General features: G+C 33.5%; 2 protein-coding genes across 3 annotated transcripts; both read left to right on the plus strand.

The window, feature by feature from the left end:
• The first annotated feature begins 244 nt into the window (after window positions 1-244).
• LOC133188291 (monocarboxylate transporter 2-like) lies at window positions 245-8,681 on the plus strand. Its single transcript, XM_061323661.1, has 6 exons — window positions 245-464; window positions 1,035-1,178; window positions 1,477-1,725; window positions 4,226-4,603; window positions 6,673-6,798; window positions 8,488-8,681. The coding sequence occupies exons 1-6, from the start codon at window positions 245-247 to the stop codon at window positions 8,679-8,681; spliced, it is 1,311 nt and encodes a 436-aa protein (XP_061179645.1).
• Window positions 8,682-13,077: 4,396 nt separating this feature from the next.
• LOC133189083 (monocarboxylate transporter 13-like) lies at window positions 13,078-18,984 on the plus strand. Of its 2 annotated transcripts, XM_061324513.1 has the most exons (6): window positions 13,078-13,317; window positions 14,247-14,390; window positions 14,514-14,762; window positions 15,018-15,395; window positions 15,976-16,101; window positions 18,637-18,984. In XM_061324513.1, exons 1-6 carry the CDS (start codon window positions 13,119-13,121, stop codon window positions 18,870-18,872), a joined length of 1,332 nt encoding a protein of 443 aa, XP_061180497.1. In that variant the 5' UTR covers window positions 13,078-13,118; the 3' UTR covers window positions 18,873-18,984. The 2 variants fall into 2 exon arrangements, with proteins under 2 accessions (XP_061180497.1, XP_061180498.1); XM_061324514.1 differs by lacking the exon at window positions 14,247-14,390 and having other exon boundaries at window positions 13,080-13,317.
• The last annotated feature ends 884 nt before the right edge of the window (window positions 18,985-19,868 follow it).

The following is a 19,868-nucleotide window of genomic DNA, read 5'->3' on the forward strand; positions in this document are numbered from 1 at the left end:
GTATCTACAAAGGGCAGAATTTAGTTTTTATCTTTCAAAATATTTTTTGATGTAGACCAAAGCCATGAGGATCAATCTTATGTTCTCCTGTTGAGGTATTTTAATTTGAAATTTTAGGGGAAAATATGGAATAAATGTATTTTCTGGATTGTTGTGTCCTTTTTCCGAGCCATATTCCTCAATATAGGGGTTGAAATAACTAGTGTCTTGTTTATTTTTAGGTGTGATAATGTTATGCAATAACATGGATACATTCTGCCGTATGATGTCACCGGAAGGAAATCGACCAGAGGGTGGGTATGGGTGGGTAGTGGTAGCCGCAGTGTTTTCTACCTTCGTAATTCATATAGGGATACGGGGAGCGACCGGGATAATCCACAGTGAACTGGTCAAGACCACCTCCGCTGATCTGGCTGTGATTGGCTGGATCGGCTCTTTAATGACTGGACTTAATACACTTTCAGGTGAGAGTCATCACAGGCGAATATAAGAAATAGCCTGGAAAATAATCCAGAAAAAAAACAGTAAAATTATTTTAAACATCGATGACTTTTTGTATCATTGATAAAGTGCACTTGGTATAATTATTTTCAAGCCACTCTTCGGATTAAGGAAAAACGTAACCTTGTACTAATAATCCATCCAAGCCACAGTTCAGGGAGACAAGTGGGGGTTTACTGTGTGAAAACTACAATAGAAAAACTCTATAAATTTATATCATATGTAAGAGACATTGACTTCAGTGTGCAAACGAAGTTTAGGGAAAATCTATTGTCTGTTTATTTATCAGGGACCCTCTCAAAATACAGGTACATTTAGTATAGGATTATATGGGAAAGTGCTAGTTTTTGCACTTCAAAGCAATTATAATAGTAAACTATAGTTACCTATAGTAAATTTTTTAAGGGTAATTAGTATAACTTATGTAATATTGTCTTACTTTCGTAAGAATAATTTGTTCACGATTTATTCATTTTGTTGTTTAGACTTATGTGGAGGTGTTCTCGTTTAGAATTACTTGATTTCCATTTCAGCACCACTTGTGTCCATCCTAACGGAACTGGTACCTTGCAGGTTACTAATTATAACCGGAAATATATTGATTAGTGTGGGGTTCCTCTGCGCAGCCTTTATCTCTTCAGTTCCGGTGCTGATTTTGTGCCTGGGGATTCTTCCAGGTAAGTTATAATGTTGATAATGAAATAAAAATTTTGTATATTAGTTAAACTTGCTTTAAAGGAAGTCCTGGGGATATGTAATGTTCTTTTTTAAGAATAATCGAAATTCTTCATATCTACACAAGAAAGTGTTAAAATGAATACTTCCTTTATACAGACCTTTCTTTTTATCTGACTTCGTTTTCAGCAGGTTCTACTGTATCTGCAAAGAGTGCCTGTAGTTTCTATGTAAACTCGCTTTTCAGATTTTATAATTGCTAATTTAAATAGCGGTTTATAAAATTAATCGTTTTTGCAGGTATTGGTATGAATTTAGTGATGTTTTCATCAACAATAATTTTGAAAGGATATTTTGTGCAAAAAATGTCCCTTGCTTGGGGAATTTGCCTGGCTGGCGCTGGTGTGGGTATGATAAGTTTCCCGCCATTTTATGTTTACTTACACACAACTTTTGGATTAAAGGGATCCTTCCTTTTATGTTCAGGCATTTGTTTGAATTGTGTCGTATTTTCCTGCTTATCCAAACCAAGCAAATTTCAAACTCGAAGTAAGTACAAACATTTTATTTTAAAAATAAAAATATTTAACTTTTTATCTTAAAAAGATACAGAGACATAATTTGATTCTGTCCAAATTTTACTCTCTTCCTCGGAGAAAGACAAATTTACCTCTCCAAAACAAACGACAAACTGATTTTGAATAACATATAATTGTGTATCTGCAACTGTCCATTTTCAGACAAAATGGGACATAATAATTATTGCTATTCAACAAAAGGCTTTACATCTCTTTACATACATGTGACTATCCATTCAATAAACAATGAACTTAATATTGCCTACATATGTATATGGTACCATCATTGATTCCGAATACAAAACCAGTTTTCTTCATTTTTTGCGCGGGGAATGGAGGGGATGGTTGTTGATTCTCAAAAATCGTGTTTTAACTAGGGGAAAGTACTTAAACTGTGTTCTTTGAGAGAAAAAAAATAATATCGGGCTTACGATTCTTGTTCAGTTTTTTGCTCTCAAAGAATGCACAGTTTCCGGCATTTCCCCTATACATAAAAAGTCGCGTGATCTTGAAATACACGTTAGCAACGATGCAGCAGATACAACCTTTGTTTTTCCTCCCTTTGCATGCTTTATAGTGCAGTTTTTCAAAATTCCGCTATACTCATTGTGTGGACCCTGAGGTCCACGCAGAAAAAACTCTGTATAAATGCAAGGTGAAACCGGATGAAACTCCTATCGGGACAACTCGTCACATTCACAAAGACAATTCGCGCTATTTTACGTGATCAACTTAACGCATTGATGCCATGTGATAACAATAATTCTGAATACCTTAGGTATATATTTATTAGCATATACTCCTTAACAAAAAATACTATAGTAAACTATAGTTTATCACAGTTTACTAAAGTAAATCAAAGTTCCAAAGTTTTCACTGTAGTTTATCATCCTCTTAAAGTATTTTAATAATTTATTGCTTATTTTGCCGTTTTTTGTTGTTGTTTTTTTTGTTTTGTTTTTGTTTTGTTTGTTTGTTTGTTTGTTTTTTTTGGGGGGGGTTGTTTTGTTTTTTTTGAGGGGGGGGGGTGAGAGTTGTTGTAGATCTTAAATTAGAATTTGGATTTACAAAATAGTTAATTGAAATGCAATATTTACATTTAAAAATTAAGAAAATACATGTTTTTTAAAGTCGATTGAGCAGGTATTTTGGTTCTAAATGACTCGAATTTCATTTTTTAAATATCTTATTTTCCTTTCTTCATAAAAAAAAATTATGCTACATCAGCATGAACTTTAAAACATCTGAATAAATGTTGCTTATCTATCGGCGCAAGAGACAACCTCACATTAAAATTCATTTCTTTGTACTTCAATTTTTGTTGGGGGGGGGGGGGTTATAAAAAAGTTCACAGAAGCTTTTATGAATTTTGACCATGAATTTCATAAAATGTCAAGAGTGGGTTTCCAAAACCTAATTCCACTGGTGTATAGTTATTCAAAGTTTTCACATTAGTGAATCAAAATTTCGAAGTTTTCACCATGGTAGATCAAATTTGCAAAGTTTTACTAAAGTTAATCAAAGTTTTTAAGTTTTCACTATAGTTAATCAAAGTTTCAAAGTTTTTACTAAATTAAATCAAAGTTTCAAAGTTTTTGCTTTGATACTATAGTTAACTGTAGTTAACTAAAGTTTACTATAGTATTAATTGGTAAGGACTGGCTCAAAATCTCCTCTCATTCAAATGTATCTTAATAGTAAATAAATATACATGTATTAATATTCTTGTTCTAGTATAAAAATGTATGCTGTATAGTATATAATTGTTTTACCAATTAAAATGGGAAAAGCATGGTCAAACAATTTACAGAGAATGATAAAATGAAGCGAGGAGTAACCTTTTTTTTTAAATTTTGAGGTTAATGGTCAAGGCTGATTTATAATAACAGATACCAAGATCAACAATTTAATATTAAGGCCGTGTTGTTATTTTTTATTACAGCTTAATATGCAATAAGACTTCATGATTATTGAAAAATGTTTCAGTCTTTCAGACCAAGATAAAAGAAATCTATAATATATATACAGTTTTAATACAACTAAGAAACTTTTCTCCGGATTTTTGTTAGAAACGCATGCATATGGTGCACGTATTGCAGTTCTTTTTTAAGGACCGCAACTTGTATTTTTTTAATCTTTCATTTTATGATACAAATGTCATAAAAGAAACATGATTTTGACTCATTATGTCTCTTTAAGTCTGTTAGAGTCAGTCCATATTTGTAAAATTCCAGAGCAGTCAATGTTCGTGGGCAAGCAAATCTTATTGTTCGTGGGGTCGTTATTTCATGTATTTTCATACAAATGAAATGAATCAACACCTTGACAGAAAAATTGTTCGTGAAGATGTAAATTCGTTTGTAAGGGTGACCCACGAAAACCACGAACATTGGTCGCCAATAAGCAATGATGATTCCACAGTATGTTTAAGTCAGCTGGCATTGATAAAATTATTCAACGTTCTTTTATAGAAAAACGATCGGAAAAGAGATTTTTAATAACAGAACTATTTGACTTTAGCCTTTTTAAATCGCATAACTTTGTTTTGTTTGTGACGGCTCATCTTCTGTTCAACACTGGTTATGCCGCTCCTTTCACATACTTGCCAATCAAAGGAGAGGAGGAGGGCTTCTCGGAGCAGTCGTCTGCCCTATTCATAACGTCCTTGGGAGCCGGAAGTTCAATAGCAAGAATAGCATTCGGATGGTTCTCGACGAAGTTTCCTGCACTTCGGACTCGAGCATATCTTGGTGTTGTGTTCACAGCGATCCTGACGTTACTTCCGGTGGCATTCTCTCGCTCCTATCCAATAATCATCGCTTGTTCAGCGGTGTTTGGCGCATGTTCAGGTAAACTGAAAAGCATTTTTTCAACCATTCTTTTATTTAATTGAAATGCACAGAAATTTTAACAAACTGTCTATTTTCATACTTTTGACAAGTAAGGGGCAATATGATTTCAATATAATTATACGGTACCTCACTGGGTATAGCTCATAGTGACGTGACTCTTAATTTTGTTCAATAGAATCTGAAAAGAAATGACATCTATGTAAATACAGTAAAATTCGTTCATACCGAACTCAGTTCTTATGAAATCTCAGTAACAAGGAAATTATATCTTTTTTCCCTAATTTATTTCCAAAAATAACACGATTATAAGAAATTATAAACTTGTCCATATATTGGATTTTTTTTTTTTAATGTCCACGTCAAAACTTGAATTGTCCGCCATGTGTACTGACCTTGATTGCTTTATTTTGGGATGAGGGGACTGATCTTGTAACTGAATACAGGGATCCCTTATTTCATAAATATTTACATTTCCAACCATTTTCTCTACAATAACTCTTTGTAAGTTAAGTGTGTTAATTTAAGAGATGAATTTAATTTTTGAGTGTTTCACACATTAACGCTTCATGATAAATATGCAGGCGTGAAGTGTTGTAGTTCATGTACCTCATGAATTCTCAAAAATTAAATTTATCTCTTATATTTACATTATTTTTCTGATAACTTGCCACATATTTTTGTCATCCAATGATCATTTTTGAAAAAAAAGTTTGCACTATTTTTTGACTTCAGTCACATCACAATGGAAATATTCTTACTCACCCCACGGTAGTTCATGAGTACATGAACTTTTTCTAATTTGCAAAGAATCTGAAGGAAAAAAATTTGGAAATGTAAATATTGCTTAATATTTGCAACTGCATGTAAATTTCTCTTATGGTCATGAGCCAAAAATGCTTGTCATTGTGTCTGACGTCAGTGGACTATGGAAATTAACATGGAATGCTTCGTCTATTCCAATTCGATTAGAAAGCATTTTTGATTTATACATGTAATTACATTTTTTCACATATATATGTATACATAAGGAACCGCTTTCTTGTTTGTTGGGTACCAGGGACATTAACGACAACAGGAAACGTGGGATAATTTAGGCAAACTATCCTATGTTTCCAACTGTTGTTAATGCCTTGGACACCCAACAAACTAGACAGAGATTTCTTAAATATCAACGTATATTTTTTTAAAAAAATCCTTCTCGAATGCATTTATTTATCGATGTTTTTGCTGATACGGCAATATCATTTATCTACATCGATATTTTCTGTAACAAGCAAACCTAAATATCAAGCATTCACGCGAAAATCTGTCATGGCAGCTGGAGACGACGATTGAAAAACATGAACATTAAATTAATGCTGATTTTATTTACCGTTTAAAGGGCGACTATGTTGATCATGTATATCATCATCATCTTATTTGAAGAAAGTTTCATTAAAAAAAATTCAAAATTTATTTCGCCTGAAGTCGTAGGAAAAAATATTTTTGCACTACCATTACGGTTACCGTATGGAATTTAATCCCTCTCCCAAATACATCATACATGTATAAGAAAAACTGTATAGGGCTCCATTATTTCAGCTAATAATAATTGTATGAGCGCAAGAATATTTTTACTGCTGAGGCAAGCTTAGTGTTTATTGGGGAAAAAAACTTACGTTATAAATAAGTTGTTTTGATGAAAATTTAAGTTGTTCATGGCTATTCAGTGGAAAACATGTTTAGTCGTAGATTCTTTACTTTTTCTGTATTTTATGAAGTATGTAAAAGGAAAAAGCTGGAGTAAATACTTTCCTGATTATTTGTTCTTGATCTGTTCCGTTCATACCATCTCACTCCGTCACCTCCTCTGTTTTTGCCTCTTGCCTCTTTATTGTTTTTTTTTTTCTTTTCAGAATTGAAAGTGTCTGGCCCTATGGATACATTCAGTACAATATTTATTTCTTATTTTATATCATTTTTGGCTGAAAAATTTTATTGTTTTTTTTTCGGGGGGGGGGGGCTTCTGGGAGTAGGGTTCCTTACAGGTAGACTAAAATCCGAATACCTATTGCATTCCTTTTCAGGAATCACCCATACAGAAATCCCTTCAGTATTTCTTGGGATGTTGGGAGTGGACAGGTTTCCTAGCAGTCTTTCTATAGCAGCTATGCAGCAGGGAATCGGGTCCCTTATAGGAATTCCACTTGCAGGTAAAATAATTGAATACTAAACTTTAAAATGTTTCGCAATTTCCTTGATTACGTATAAATGTTACCTGTTTCAAGTATATTCACGCCTCTTTTACCTTGTAAATAAAACTTTCTTTTTATGTATGAAAAAAATATAATTCATGTAATGATCGGATGAATAAAAAAAATTCAGACCTGTTTACTCTTACGATTTCACCGTATTTTGTACGGATTTTCAGTCCAAAATACGTCTTACGTTTTGCTATAACGAAAATACGGAAATCCGTTCATATGAATTTTAGCAATTAGTTTTCGTTATCTGTTTCTAAAGAAGAGAAAATTTTCAAACATTTAAGTTCCCAAAACGCGGTGGTTTAAAAAAATGACAGAAATCACTCAAAAGAGAGCAGTGTATGACGATTTGCTTTGTTATTAAACCATGTTTTGGTAATCAGAAATGCAGTTGTTTTCTAGTAATATATGTACAGTCGACGAAAAGTGAAATCTTACGGGCAAATGCCAAATCTCACTGACAAATCTAATGAAAAATACTGAGAGACAACAATTTGGGTAAACAGGTCTGAAAATTGATTTGACTAAATTTGGGTGTTTATGAGCAAGTCCTTTCAGAATATAATTTGAGATAATCAAAATTGAGGAGAGTCACTTAGGTGACCTACTTAACTCTCAGTTTCCTTACATCATTGTCGTGCAGCCTCTACTTAATTCCAGCTTCTCTGAAATATATATCAGTCAAGAGTTAAGAACAACTATTAGTTTCATGTATTTACTTAGTTTAATTGTTCATTAAGTGAACGTTGTTTAGTAATAATTTTGCATGATTAATTTCTGAACATCTCGTAGATGGCTAATTTTTTTTTTACAATCATAATATGCAATAATTTGTTTTAATTTGAAATCATGTCCCCTGGTTCCAGGGTGGAACTAAGTTGGTCATACATTGAAAATGTTTTATATTAAAAAGAACTTGTTCAGACACCCACCCGTACCCCCCGGCCAAGACCAAAATGCTGGAAGGTTCATGTTTGTAAAATATTAAAATACAAATTCATGATGATATTTTCAATATTAATCCAAACTTTGCACAGATTAAAATTTAAATTAAACTTAATAAGACTGTTCTAAATTATATGATCTTGAGACCAGCTTTATGAAAAACATATTGCTTTGCATGATAAAAATGTAGTTAGCCCATTTCTGTAATTGAGCTATTTAAATCCATTGAGTCCGGGTTGCAGATCCCATGCGGGATAAGTTTCTCAAATATTTAAAACGCATTGTTCCTACAAAAAATATTCTTTTTTGGTTAAACCCTTTATTTCCTTTAATGACCGTCTAGGCTTATTGCCAAGTTTCATTGTTGCCCACGTGGCGCAGTGGTTAGAGCCTTTGCTGTTGAACCTTACATGTGCATCGCGGGTTCGAATCCCACGGCGGGACGTACAGACCGGTCCTTCGAATGAGACCGTATAAACCGAGGTCCAAGGTCGCAGTAGGTGCTGGCAAGAAAAAGATCCCTCATTGCTCAATGGCCCTGAGTGCCGAGTAAAGGTCTAAAAATTTGCAGCTCTCCACCAGCAAGTGGTGGCGTCTCCATATGAGTGAAAAATTCGCTAAACAAACATTGAAGTGATTTGTTGCTGGTGGTTATTCCATAATGGGACAATAAAATTTTCTTTGCACTTTCAGAGATGATATGTCGGATTGCTGGGGACAACAATGTTGCCTTTTTCTTCACCTCTATCATGTATGCGATGGCTTTTATCCTTATGGTCTTGTCCTTTTACTTGCCTGATAAAGCTTTAACAAAAACTGAAGATCAAAAGTTCGAGTCCAAAATCACGTTATTGGATCTGGAAATCAACAGACCAGTGGCAGCTTGATGTTATGGACGTCTATGAATTTTTTAAATCATTTACTGTTGCAATATGCACAGATAAATTATACTTTCCGGTGTTAGATACTGATATCAACATTTAGAATATTTCATAAATACGCAAAACATAATAACTGATTTGGTATGTAAACATGTTATCAGAGTCAATTTTTAATTGAATAGAGAAAGTATGAATTTTCTTTTCACACAAAATTACAAATTCTATAGATAAAAAAACCTAGAATAGATACAAAACAATACAAAACAAAGAAGCTCATTAGAGGCATACATGCTTTTGTAGAGTTGTAGTACAAAAATGTATGATAAATCGGGTATGATAGAAGATGTTGCATCTTAGCAGCAAATTAACAGTTTAATGGAGGCACTCATAGTCATGAATGAGTTTAAAAGATCACTGCTGTGCATTCGTACTCAGGTTTGAATAAAACCAGGAAAACTAAAGCGGTAAATATATTTTGTTCTATGTCTGTATTTATGATAAGAGCAATATCCTTCGTTACTTTTTGAAATAAACAGTTGTAACAATTAATAAAGTCTATTTCAGTAAATAATATTTTATATACTGACTAGCTATTGTTCAGCTATTTGTACTCCTTATAAAATTTTGATCTTATTTCGGTAAACCTGAAACAGTATCTAAAAATATACACTTATACAGAACTTAAAGTTAAATAAAAGGTATTGCGTATTTTTTGCTCACCTGTGCCGAAGGCTAAAGTGAGCTTTTCTGATAAAAATTTGCCCGTTGTCTATGGAGGGTAATCGTGTTCAAAAGTCCAGACTTGCAAGTTTGTAAATCCAAAATTGTAAGTTTGTAAATCCAAACTTGTAATCGTATCAGTTTCATAGGCTACATATGTAAGTAGGTAATTCCGACATCCTAGCATGTAGTTTCGAACATACAACTGTGTTGACTTTGAATTTATACTATGAATGTGTGTGTGTGTGTGTGTGTGTGTGTGTTTTATGTTGTAAACATGGTTTTCCGGAATTTATATTTCCGCGCTCTGAATAAAACACAAAGACAATTGACAAGTCTACAAATGTAAAGTCTACATGATTGTCGAATTTACATAATGAGAAATTATGGAGGGGCATCAGTGCCACAATTATTTTTAAATGTTCTTATTTTCTTTTTTTTTATTCTAACTTTTTGTTTTCCAAATTAAATTCTTCGTTTTTTATTTCTTATTTTAATTCTTACTTCTTGAAGGCGCGGATCTAGAAGGGGGTCCGCACCCCCCCCCCTCCCCCTGAAATTTGCAGACTTATTAATTACTAAACGAACTAAAAGTGACCTTGGACCCCCCTCGAAAACGCTGATCTGTGTTAAGTTGACGACTTACCTCCCCCCCCCCTCCCCCAACACACACACACACAAGCGAGCGCGCGCGAAATAGGTTTTTCATGCTTGGGAAAGGAGTTTACTTTTTTTTTTTTGCTTGTCAAGAAATTTCTGGGTTGGATTTTTTTTTTTTTTTTTTTTTTTTTTTTTTTTTTTTTTTTTGACTGGGATATATTTTCCAGTTTTATTTTATTTTATTATGGCAATTTTGATTCCTTTCGTATTTTGATTCTATCTTAAAATTATCTCAATTCTGTTTCACTTTACGTAACTTGATACTTTTTTTGGTAACAACCAGGGGCGAAGTCACGGGGGGGGGGGCAAGAGTATGTCTGCCCCCCCCCCACTTAATGTAGAACAAAATCACAGCTATGTTGAAATTATATTAAACCTCATTTTATGGCAAATTTATTTTATTTTCAGTAACAACTGAGTAAGCATTTCTCTTGAAGTAATAGTAATGTAATATACTTTAGAATATATCCTAGCAAATCCGAATCTCATCAAAATTAGTAATTTCTACAAGATAGCTGCAGTATTGGAGATTCTGATTTCGGTATACCTATGATGAATGTCAATCAACTTTAAGTGCACTATTTGAAGTCCTCTCATTCAACTAGCTTAGACAGGGGCTTGATGTTACATGTTTTACATCTTAATCATGGCCGTTGGCCGTAGGAATCGGGGGGGGGGGGGGCATGCCCCCTAATAATTTTGCCGATATATAGAATACTATAGAAAACATAGCGACTATATGATTGTGCTTCCTCAATAATAACGTCTGATGCCTTTTTTTTTTTTTTTTTTTTTTTTTTGCTTGTCAAGGAATGTATGGTTGTGCCCCCTCAAAGTGAAATTGCTAATATCTTTATATTACACGTTTTACATCTTTCTTGGATTTAAGCCCCCCCCCCCCAATTTTAAGTTTGTGACTACGCCTCTGGTAACAACTATAAGCAAAATCGATAGTTTGTTTTAGAAAGTAGAACTTACAGAGTTAAACTAAGAAATCCGAATAAAATTTAAACGAAAAGGGGCGCTACGACCTCTTATCTATAAGTACACAGAGATCTTGGCGAACAATCTAGCTACGAAGAGTAGAAACATTTCCCTGGAACATATTTTTTTTTACTTTAAAAACCATATGATATCATTCTTGCTTGTTTTCTCTCGTTTTCAGGCCCGAAGGAAGCATTTTCATTGGGTGGGGGTGGAGCAGTGGGCACAAAACAAAAATTTTTTGATAAGCTTCTCTCCCACCCACCCACCCCACCCCCCACCAAAATGAGACATTCCTGTTAAGGGGGCACAACGATAAATTAGCCTTATTTCTTCTCTTATGTATTTATATACCGACAAAATTATTGAGGGGGCACAATCAGAAATTGCTCCTTATTTTATTGGTATAGTACATACTGGCAAATAAAATTGGAACATATATTAAACAAAAAGTTAGAATTAAAATTAAATAAGAAATTCAAATGAAAATATTAATATAAAATTGGAAGTTAGAATAAAAAAAAAGAAATAAAATCTAAATAATTTATTTCAGTTGGAAGAAGAAGTTATAATAAAAAAAAGAGGATAAAATGTGGCACTGATGCCCCTCCATAGTTTCTCATTATCTAAATTCGACAATCATGTAGACTTTACATTTGTAGACTTGTCAATTGTCTTTGTGTTTTCTTCAGAGCGCGAAGTTTACAACATCAAAAATACACACATTCATAGTATATACTCAAAGTCAACACAGTTGTATGTTCGGAACTACATGTTAGGATGTCGGAATTACCTACTTACATACGTAGACTATGAAACTGATACGATTACAAGTTTGGATTTACAAACTTACATGTTTGGATTTACAAACTTACAAGTCTGGATTTTTGAACACGATTACCCTCCATAGTTGTCTGTCGCTGTCGACGTTAACTTTTTACAATTTTGTCTTCTTCACCACTGGGCCAATTTCAACTAAACTTAGCACAGAGTATCCTTTGGTGAAGGGGATTCAAGTTTATTCAAATGAAGGACCACGCAGTCTTCCAAGGGGAGATAATTAAGAAAAGGTAAAAAAAAAAAATGGGCGCAGTCATTTAAAAATCTTCTTACCAGGAACCACTGGGCTAGAAAAGATGAAAATTATTTGAAAGCTTCCTGACATTAGTGCAGATTCAAATTTATTCAAATCATGACCCCCGGGGGTAGGTTGCGGCAACTACGGGCGATCAAAGTTGTACATGGGTATATATGGTAAAAAAATTTTAAAATCCTCTTCTGAAGAACACCAAAGCCAAGATCAGTCATATTTATATGAAGACATCCATAGGCAGCGTTGGTTTTAGTTTGTTCAAATCATGACCTCTGGGGGTAGGGTGTGGCCATGAACAGTCATATTCATATAGAAGCATCTTCAGGTTGTGTAGATTAAAGTTTGTTCAAATCATGACCCCCGGGGGTAGGGTGTGGCCACTATGGGCGATCAAAGTTTTCCATAGAATACTTAGAAGAAATCTTTAAAAAATCTTCTGATGAAGAACACCAAAGCCATGATCAGTCATATTTATAGGTAAGCATCCACAGGTAGTCTATATTCAGGTTTGTTCTAATCATGACCCCTGTGGGGAGGGTGTAGCCACAATGGATGATCAAAGTGTAACATAGAAAAATCTTTAAAAATCTTTTTCCCAGGAACAGGAAAGTCCTGAATAGTCATATTTATTTAAAAAAAACAAACAGATAGTGTAGATTCAAGTTTGTTCAAATCATTACCTCCGGGAATAAGCTGGGACTATAAAGAGTGATGAAATTTTACATGAGAATATATAGGAAAAAGAATCTGCTGATTAACAAAAGGGGCCACAGTATAGATACTCAGGTAAGCGTTGTGGCTCATGGACCTCTTGTCTTTTCAATGCCTAGGATGGTCAAATAAGTCGTTGAACTCGGTCGATAAATGCAAACTCACTACCTTTTAAACAATGATAATTCCTAAAATATATTCACAGCACGTAATGCTTAGTATATATGCGCAGGATATTTTAAAAAGACATATACATCTACATCGTCTGCTGAGTGATGTTAGCGCAGATAAGCAGATCAGAGGGCGGATATGGGTGGATAGTAGTAGTAGCTGTGTTTTTTATCTACGTAATCCATGTCGGAATACAAGGGACAACTGGAATAATTCACACTGAACTGGTCAAGTCGACGTCTGCTGACCTGGCGGTGATCGGTTGGATTGGTTCTTTGATGGTCGGACTCTGTATGCTCTCAGGTAGTATGACTACAAGAACTTAGCAAGACGTTGTAGTTAAAGCTCGATTGACCGAAACAAAGTTTTAATTCATATATGGAAAAATCTCTACGAAACCTCTTTTATGGAACTCTTTATTTAAATCTAAGATAAACATGCAATATTCTAAGCTATGTACATTTAATTAACTTTGTTGAGTAAATACTTGAGTATCCTGATTTTTCAAAGTGTTTTAAACTCTAAGCTCTTGACCAAGCAAACACGAATTTTTCCCTGTTGCGTTTATGGGTTTTCTGCTTTTTATCATATTAAATACATAAAATACCTATGCTATTTGTGTACATATGAATATTTGCTTTAAATATTTAATTTGATTTTGAAAGAATCATTGTTTGAACACTCCAAAACCTGAAGTTCATATTATCTAATGTTTCGAAATTCTGGATCCAGAGGATGTTATTTTCAAAATTTTAGTAGAAGAACCACCGATCACTATCACATTGTATCACCTGACTGTATACTAGATGGTCAGGTCCGAAGAAAAATTCTTTTAAGATAAATTGAATTTTGGAATTTGTTTCTTCCTTCAAAGTTTATTGACGATGGACAAAAACCGAAAAGCAATGTCACAAGTGGAACTCGGGTGACTTAAAGTCTACCAATTTCGTTGTCTGTTACCCAGCTACATGAAAATATATTCTTACAAGAAAAGAAGTGAACGCGGGGGATACTCTGTACTTGTGTCATAGAAATATCTTTTATGCCTTGCTATAAACGTATTTTGGCATAAACAGCTCCGTTGATTGTACATTTCATAAACTCAGAGAAAATTGAAAATACTAGAATTTACTCGTGTGTAATGAAAAAAAACTAAACGTTTATATATCAGTTGTGCTTTTACCATTCTACGAAAATTAAGATTTTCTTTATAAAGATTGTCTTCGTTCCAGCACCATTTGTGTCCATCCTGACGCAGCTGGTATCCTGTAGAATACTGGTTATCATCGGGAATCTATTAATCAGTCTAGGATTCTTCTGCGCAGCCTTTACTTCGTCAGTTCCCGCGTTGATTTTGTGTCTTGGAGTTATTCCTGGTATGTTCCTGTGGGTATTTGTTTCTTTTTTAATGTTAGAAAAGGAAAACACGTAACTTCAAAACGGTCTATATGTGACATAATTAAATCTATGTAGGTTATAATTTTTCATGTATTTTGCAGGAATCGGCATGAATTTAGCCGAATTCTCCTCCACAATCTTACTCAAAGGATATTTTGTGCAGAAGTTTCCTCTTGCTATGGGAATTTGTCTATCTGGTGCTGGTGTCGGTATGATAGGATTCCCGCCATTTTTTGTTTACCTGCACGCAACCTTTGGCGTTAAGGGAGCCTTTCTTCTGTGTTCGGCTATTTGCTTAAATACCATCGTAGTTTCCTTGCTACTCCGACCGACCAAATTTCAGTTGCAAAGTAGGTACAAAGATTTGCGACCTCAGAGTCATCAAAAACTTATTACAACCACGGAATTAATCCAAATATTAAACACTGGAAGTCATATCTAAAACCACTATAGGGGGTTATCTAAAAGGGGTTAATTTTGTTCAAATAGTTTATTATACAGATAAATGTTACTTGTACAAAATGTGCATAGACTTTTCAAAAAAGCGTCTGCTTTTTTTTATTTTTATTATTTTTTTTTGATATATTTAAAATGTTCTTTCACAGAAAAGGCATCGGAAAAGAAATGTTCCACTGCAGAACTTTTTGACTTTAACCTTTTCAAATCGCATAAGTTTGTTTTATTTGTAACGGCACACCTTTTATTCAACATTGGGTATGCCGTGCCTTTCACTTACTTGCCAATCAAAGGAGAAGAGGAAGGCTTCTCGGAGCAGTCGTCTGCTCTTTTCATAACATCACTTGGAGTAGGAAGTTCAGTAGCACGAATAACATTCGGATGGTTCTCGGCGAGGTTTCCGTGTGTTCGTACCCGAGCATATCTTGGTGCTGTATTCCTGGCTACCCTGTCCACACTTCCGGTTGCCATTTCGTCCTCCTTCCCTTTAATATTGGTCTGTTCAGTGGTGCTTGGTGCAAGCTCAGGTAACGTAGAAAAGTTCTAAAATTTACTTTCCATTGTCTTTGATGCAATCCCTCAAGTAAAACAACTGTTGGGAAGGGAAACATATTTTGTGATTGAAACCAAAAATAAATATTATTTTGATGATTTCTTCAATAATCTAAAATATGCCAAAACAGAACTTTTTCAACCTCTTTGAAATGGTTGAATAAAATTCATGTCAATAGTTTTTGTATGTGCCAAAATTAATATGACTCTTTTTCAGTGCGGCCGAAGAAAAAACGTCAGATTAATTTCATAATAATCATCCTCAGGTACCTACAATTATAATTCCGTTTCTTTTCTAGCCTCCAAAGAATGCCATGAATAATTAAACTGGCATAAAGCAGAGTGGAAATTCATGTACCTGTGTTACATGAGTTAATAGGTTATAACTCGAGACGTGAGTAGCCTCTTATTATACGCCAACCATACTAGTCCATGAATATTCTTTATTTCATTTTACAGTCCTCCACTGGAGCCGACGGTCCGAGTAAGTTGGGTGTTTCGTTTCCTTTGTTTTCAAAGGATGATCTTAAAACTTTTATGTTCTTTCTACAACAGGAATCACCATCACAGAGATACCTACATTACTTATGGGAATGTTGGGAGTGGACAGGTTACCTAGTAGCTTATCTATAACAGCTCTTCAGCAAGGTATCGGAGCCTTAATTGGAATCCCAATTACAGGTATTGCCACTTTAGAATTTAAAAATATTCTATTTTCAGAATACTATGAATTACAGAAAGTGTTAACTCAATTTCTTAAATAGACTGTTTTACGAAAGGGGCTTTGCATATAAGCTGGTAATAACAAAACTCTATTTTATTAAGTTATATACCGGCGGTAAATATAATGTACATACATGTAGCTCTACCTCGTGTAATTTGAAATTTATATGAAGACAGTGATAATTAGAAAACCCACAATATTTTTAGGTCGTTAATATGCAATCAATTTGGTAGTAATAAATACGAGTCTTTTGCTTCTCAGTAGGTCTTGAGTTCAACGAGATTTTTCTTTTTTAATAATTTAGATTATTTATGAATATATTTGAATAGGCCAGATGTATTCCCCAATATGACATATTGCTGTACCAGAATAAGTGCATGGTTCGTTGGCACTGTTATTTAAGTTTCTTCGAGTTGACAAACAGTATAATAAAATGGCGTGTTCCTGTCATTTACATCCCTTTGCCAGCATCAGGTGTTGTAGAGCTAAACTTCCCCCATGGCAAAGAACATCCAGTATAAAATTGCAATATAATAAAAGTAAATTTCCCAAATATGGAACGTTCTGTTATATAAAAAATTCCGCATAGCCGACCTTCCTACTTTTATAGTTTCGGTTTGAATTTTACATGTATTGTTAAATGGGCATGGTCACGACTTGAACTGATTTTTTATTATCATAATTTATTATATTGGATATTTCCAACGGTTAATCATAATCTGAATTTTACAGGTTAATTAATATGCGCATAACAGATGTTGCAATTTTTTGTTATGTCAACAAGAGCTCGTCTTTTAAGTTAGTTATAACAGGTTGTACAAAGAATGATTTCCGAGAAAGTGATTCATAAAAGGCATAGAGAATTCTTCAATTGTAGAAATGACTATCGTAAAGTTACGTAAGCAAAGCGAACTCCGGATACAACTAAAATTGTGGGGTCTACTCTATCGCAAAAAATGCAACAAAGTGATATAATTTTGCTTTATGACTATTTTTTTAATGGTAAGATTTTTAGTGTAGCTTTTTTCCGTCGGGGGAATAATTGCTGTTTTGCAGAGAATCCGGGTTAAAATTTGCCACATAGCAAATCTTCCCAGGGGAATTTTTGCATGGGGAAACGTTTGTAAAAGAACACTGGATTAACAAAACAGCTACGCTTATGGTGACATAAACTATGCACACGGCAGATATTACGACATATTTTTACATTGTTGTAGTCAACAGTTTTTTGAAGGTTTATTGTAAACAGGTAAAAATGGTAGAAGACACAATTTTAAGTACATCTATTTACAAACATATAGAGAAAGGGACAGCTAGACAGACAAAAGGACGATTATTAAAATCAGGCAATAACTTAAGGCATCGCTAACAAAAAATTACTATAGTAAATTATAATTAACTATATAATAGTTTATTATTGTATCAAAGTTTTCACTATTATAGTAAATCAAAGTTTTTACTATAGTTTATCAAAGTATTTTTTATATGAATTATCGTTATTTTTTTTTTTTTTAATTTCCAGAATCAACTTTTTTCAATATGAAAATAAATATTACTTGTAAATTTACATATTATTTTACAAGAATCACATTATTGATATGTATTTCAGGGAATATTAGGGCTCTTAATACTTTCTATTTCCATTAGTGAACTCTTCAAAATTAGAGGCGCATTTGATCGTCTGACTGGGACAGCATGGCGTTGCGGATAATACAAAACATGCCAATCTCAATCCAATTTTAAATGTTAAATGTATTTGTCATTCCAATTAAAGAATAGAAGAACTTAAAGACATATGTAAGAGATCGAGAACCCTAAATTTATTATCCATTAATAAAAAAATCCGACATTTCCGAGGCATGTGTATTGTATTTCGATGTACCATACGATAACTAGATACATACGATCAACAATAGATATAAATTTATATCATTGTCATTCCTACTCTTGATGAATATAAAGTCCACAACAATAAAATATTCCATTGGCATTTTCTTAGGAATTGTTCATCGACATTCAATATATTGTTTACATGTTTATGTTACGTTTGTCCCAGAAATCCCGCGAGATTTGTACATTTTCCGACTTTTTCTCAAAAGAGCGCACTAGGAAGAATAACTCTTCCATAGTGGAAATAGAACGTATTTTTCAAAACAAGTTCTAGAGTAAAGTTTCTTAGTAAATCAAAGTATTTATTACAGTTAAATATTGTACACTATTCTTAACTATAGCACATTTTTGTTAGGGATCAGACATGTTTAACATAACAGAGATTTCATAGAATTTTAATAACTCGTGTTGCTAATAACTCAGATAAGAAGAAAAATCCATACAACGGCTTATCCACTTTATCAGGATAATAATTGTACATTACTGATTTTCACCATTCAAAATGAAAACTTACTATTCACTCCAATATAGTAAAGTTTCGTATTTCTTGCCAATTTATTTTTTTTTTCAATTCATTATATTCCTGATCATTATATTTATAGAGATGATATGTCGAACTGCTGGGAACAACAATATTGCATTTTTCTTCACCACTGGCGTCTATGCAATGGCTCTCTTCCTTATGACTTTATCTTTCTACTTACCTGAAAGAGATTTGCCCAGCTCATCTGTACAAACACAAAAGTTTGAGCCGAAAATCGACGTACCCAAACCGGAAGTCTTTGTTGTCGATTTAGTTATTTTGGAACCGGAAGTCACCGGTCCGGCAGCAGCTTAAGACCAAAGGGACATTCACAAGCATTTTCTTATGTAATACACATCGATATTTTTATGTCATATCATTGTCTTCATTGCGCACGTCGTGTAAAGTTAATTCATTAAAGAGAATTTTTTAAAGGTTTTATTGTTCTTCATCTTTCAAAGGTATTCTGTTGAAAATTAAAGTGGTATGTTTTTGCACAAATGCTTTAATTATAAGTATACGAATGCATTAAAATAAACTTAAAAGTCAGGAAGCAAGAGGAAATAAAATTTTAAAACACAAATTCTTTACAGATATATGATTGATTATTAATTACATGTAATTGGAAATCTATCCATATCAAGACATGTAAATTGACATCGGTAGACCCATAGCTTATACTTTTCTTCATTAAAGCAACACTGTGACGGACAAACTGGAAAATTGACAACAGTAGAATTTTTGCATGACACATGCAAATTTTGTTCTGTTCTTGAAGATATTAGGTTTCAGAAAATTACAGGTTTCAGAACCTAAAAAATCTAATTTAATGGAGAAAAATAAAAGCAAAAAAAATCTTCGTATAACCCATCACAAAAATATTGCTTCACTTCTTCCTCTCTATTGTACGCATGCGCTGAAAAGTTGAAGAATTTACCATGGTTTCAATTGAATCAATTCCATAGATATAAATGTCGGATGACTGAGAATTTTGATGCAATCTTCAAAAAAGATGATCATAACTTATTCCTTACTTCTGCTTGCTCCAATTCAATGTTGTTTACAAGTTTCACGGTAAAAATAAAGGACGCGTGACCTTGACTTTGTTGACATTGACGATAAAAACAAAGCGAAAGATACATTTGTTTTTCCGGCACTTATACAGTGCAGTTTAGTTGTCAAAACTTTGCTATATTCATATTTCACAGAAATTTTTTGTTTTGTGATACAATTTTCTTAAAAGAAACACATGGTTTTGACTCATTATGCAGCTTTAAAACTTCGATAATACAACTTATGATTGAAGATAAA

This window comes from Saccostrea echinata, unplaced genomic scaffold, assembly GCF_033153115.1.
Source record: "Saccostrea echinata isolate AGI-Se365-2 ecotype Australia unplaced genomic scaffold, CSIRO_AGI_Sech_v1 ptg000016l, whole genome shotgun sequence".
NCBI classification, from domain to species: domain Eukaryota; kingdom Metazoa; phylum Mollusca; class Bivalvia; order Ostreida; family Ostreidae; genus Saccostrea; species Saccostrea echinata.

What these genes read in the sequence shown, in the direction of transcription:
- LOC133188291 (XM_061323661.1), top strand. Translation starts at nt 245, where the DNA reads ATGGATACATTCTGCCGTATGATGTCACCGGAAGGAAATCGACCAGAG. An exon ending in AAGCAAATTTCAAACTCGAA is followed by an intron (nt 1,726 to 4,225) that starts GTAAGTACAAAC and finishes GTTCTTTTATAG; the next exon opens with AAAAACGATCGGAAAAGAGA. An exon ending in TATAGGAATTCCACTTGCAG is followed by an intron (nt 6,799 to 8,487) that starts GTAAAATAATTG and finishes TTGCACTTTCAG; the next exon opens with AGATGATATGTCGGATTGCT.
- LOC133189083 (XM_061324513.1), top strand. Translation starts at nt 13,119, where the DNA reads ATGTTAGCGCAGATAAGCAGATCAGAGGGCGGATATGGGTGGATAGTA. An exon ending in GTGTCTTGGAGTTATTCCTG is followed by an intron (nt 14,391 to 14,513) that starts GTATGTTCCTGT and finishes TGTATTTTGCAG; the next exon opens with GAATCGGCATGAATTTAGCC. An exon ending in AATTGGAATCCCAATTACAG is followed by an intron (nt 16,102 to 18,636) that starts GTATTGCCACTT and finishes TTATATTTATAG; the next exon opens with AGATGATATGTCGAACTGCT.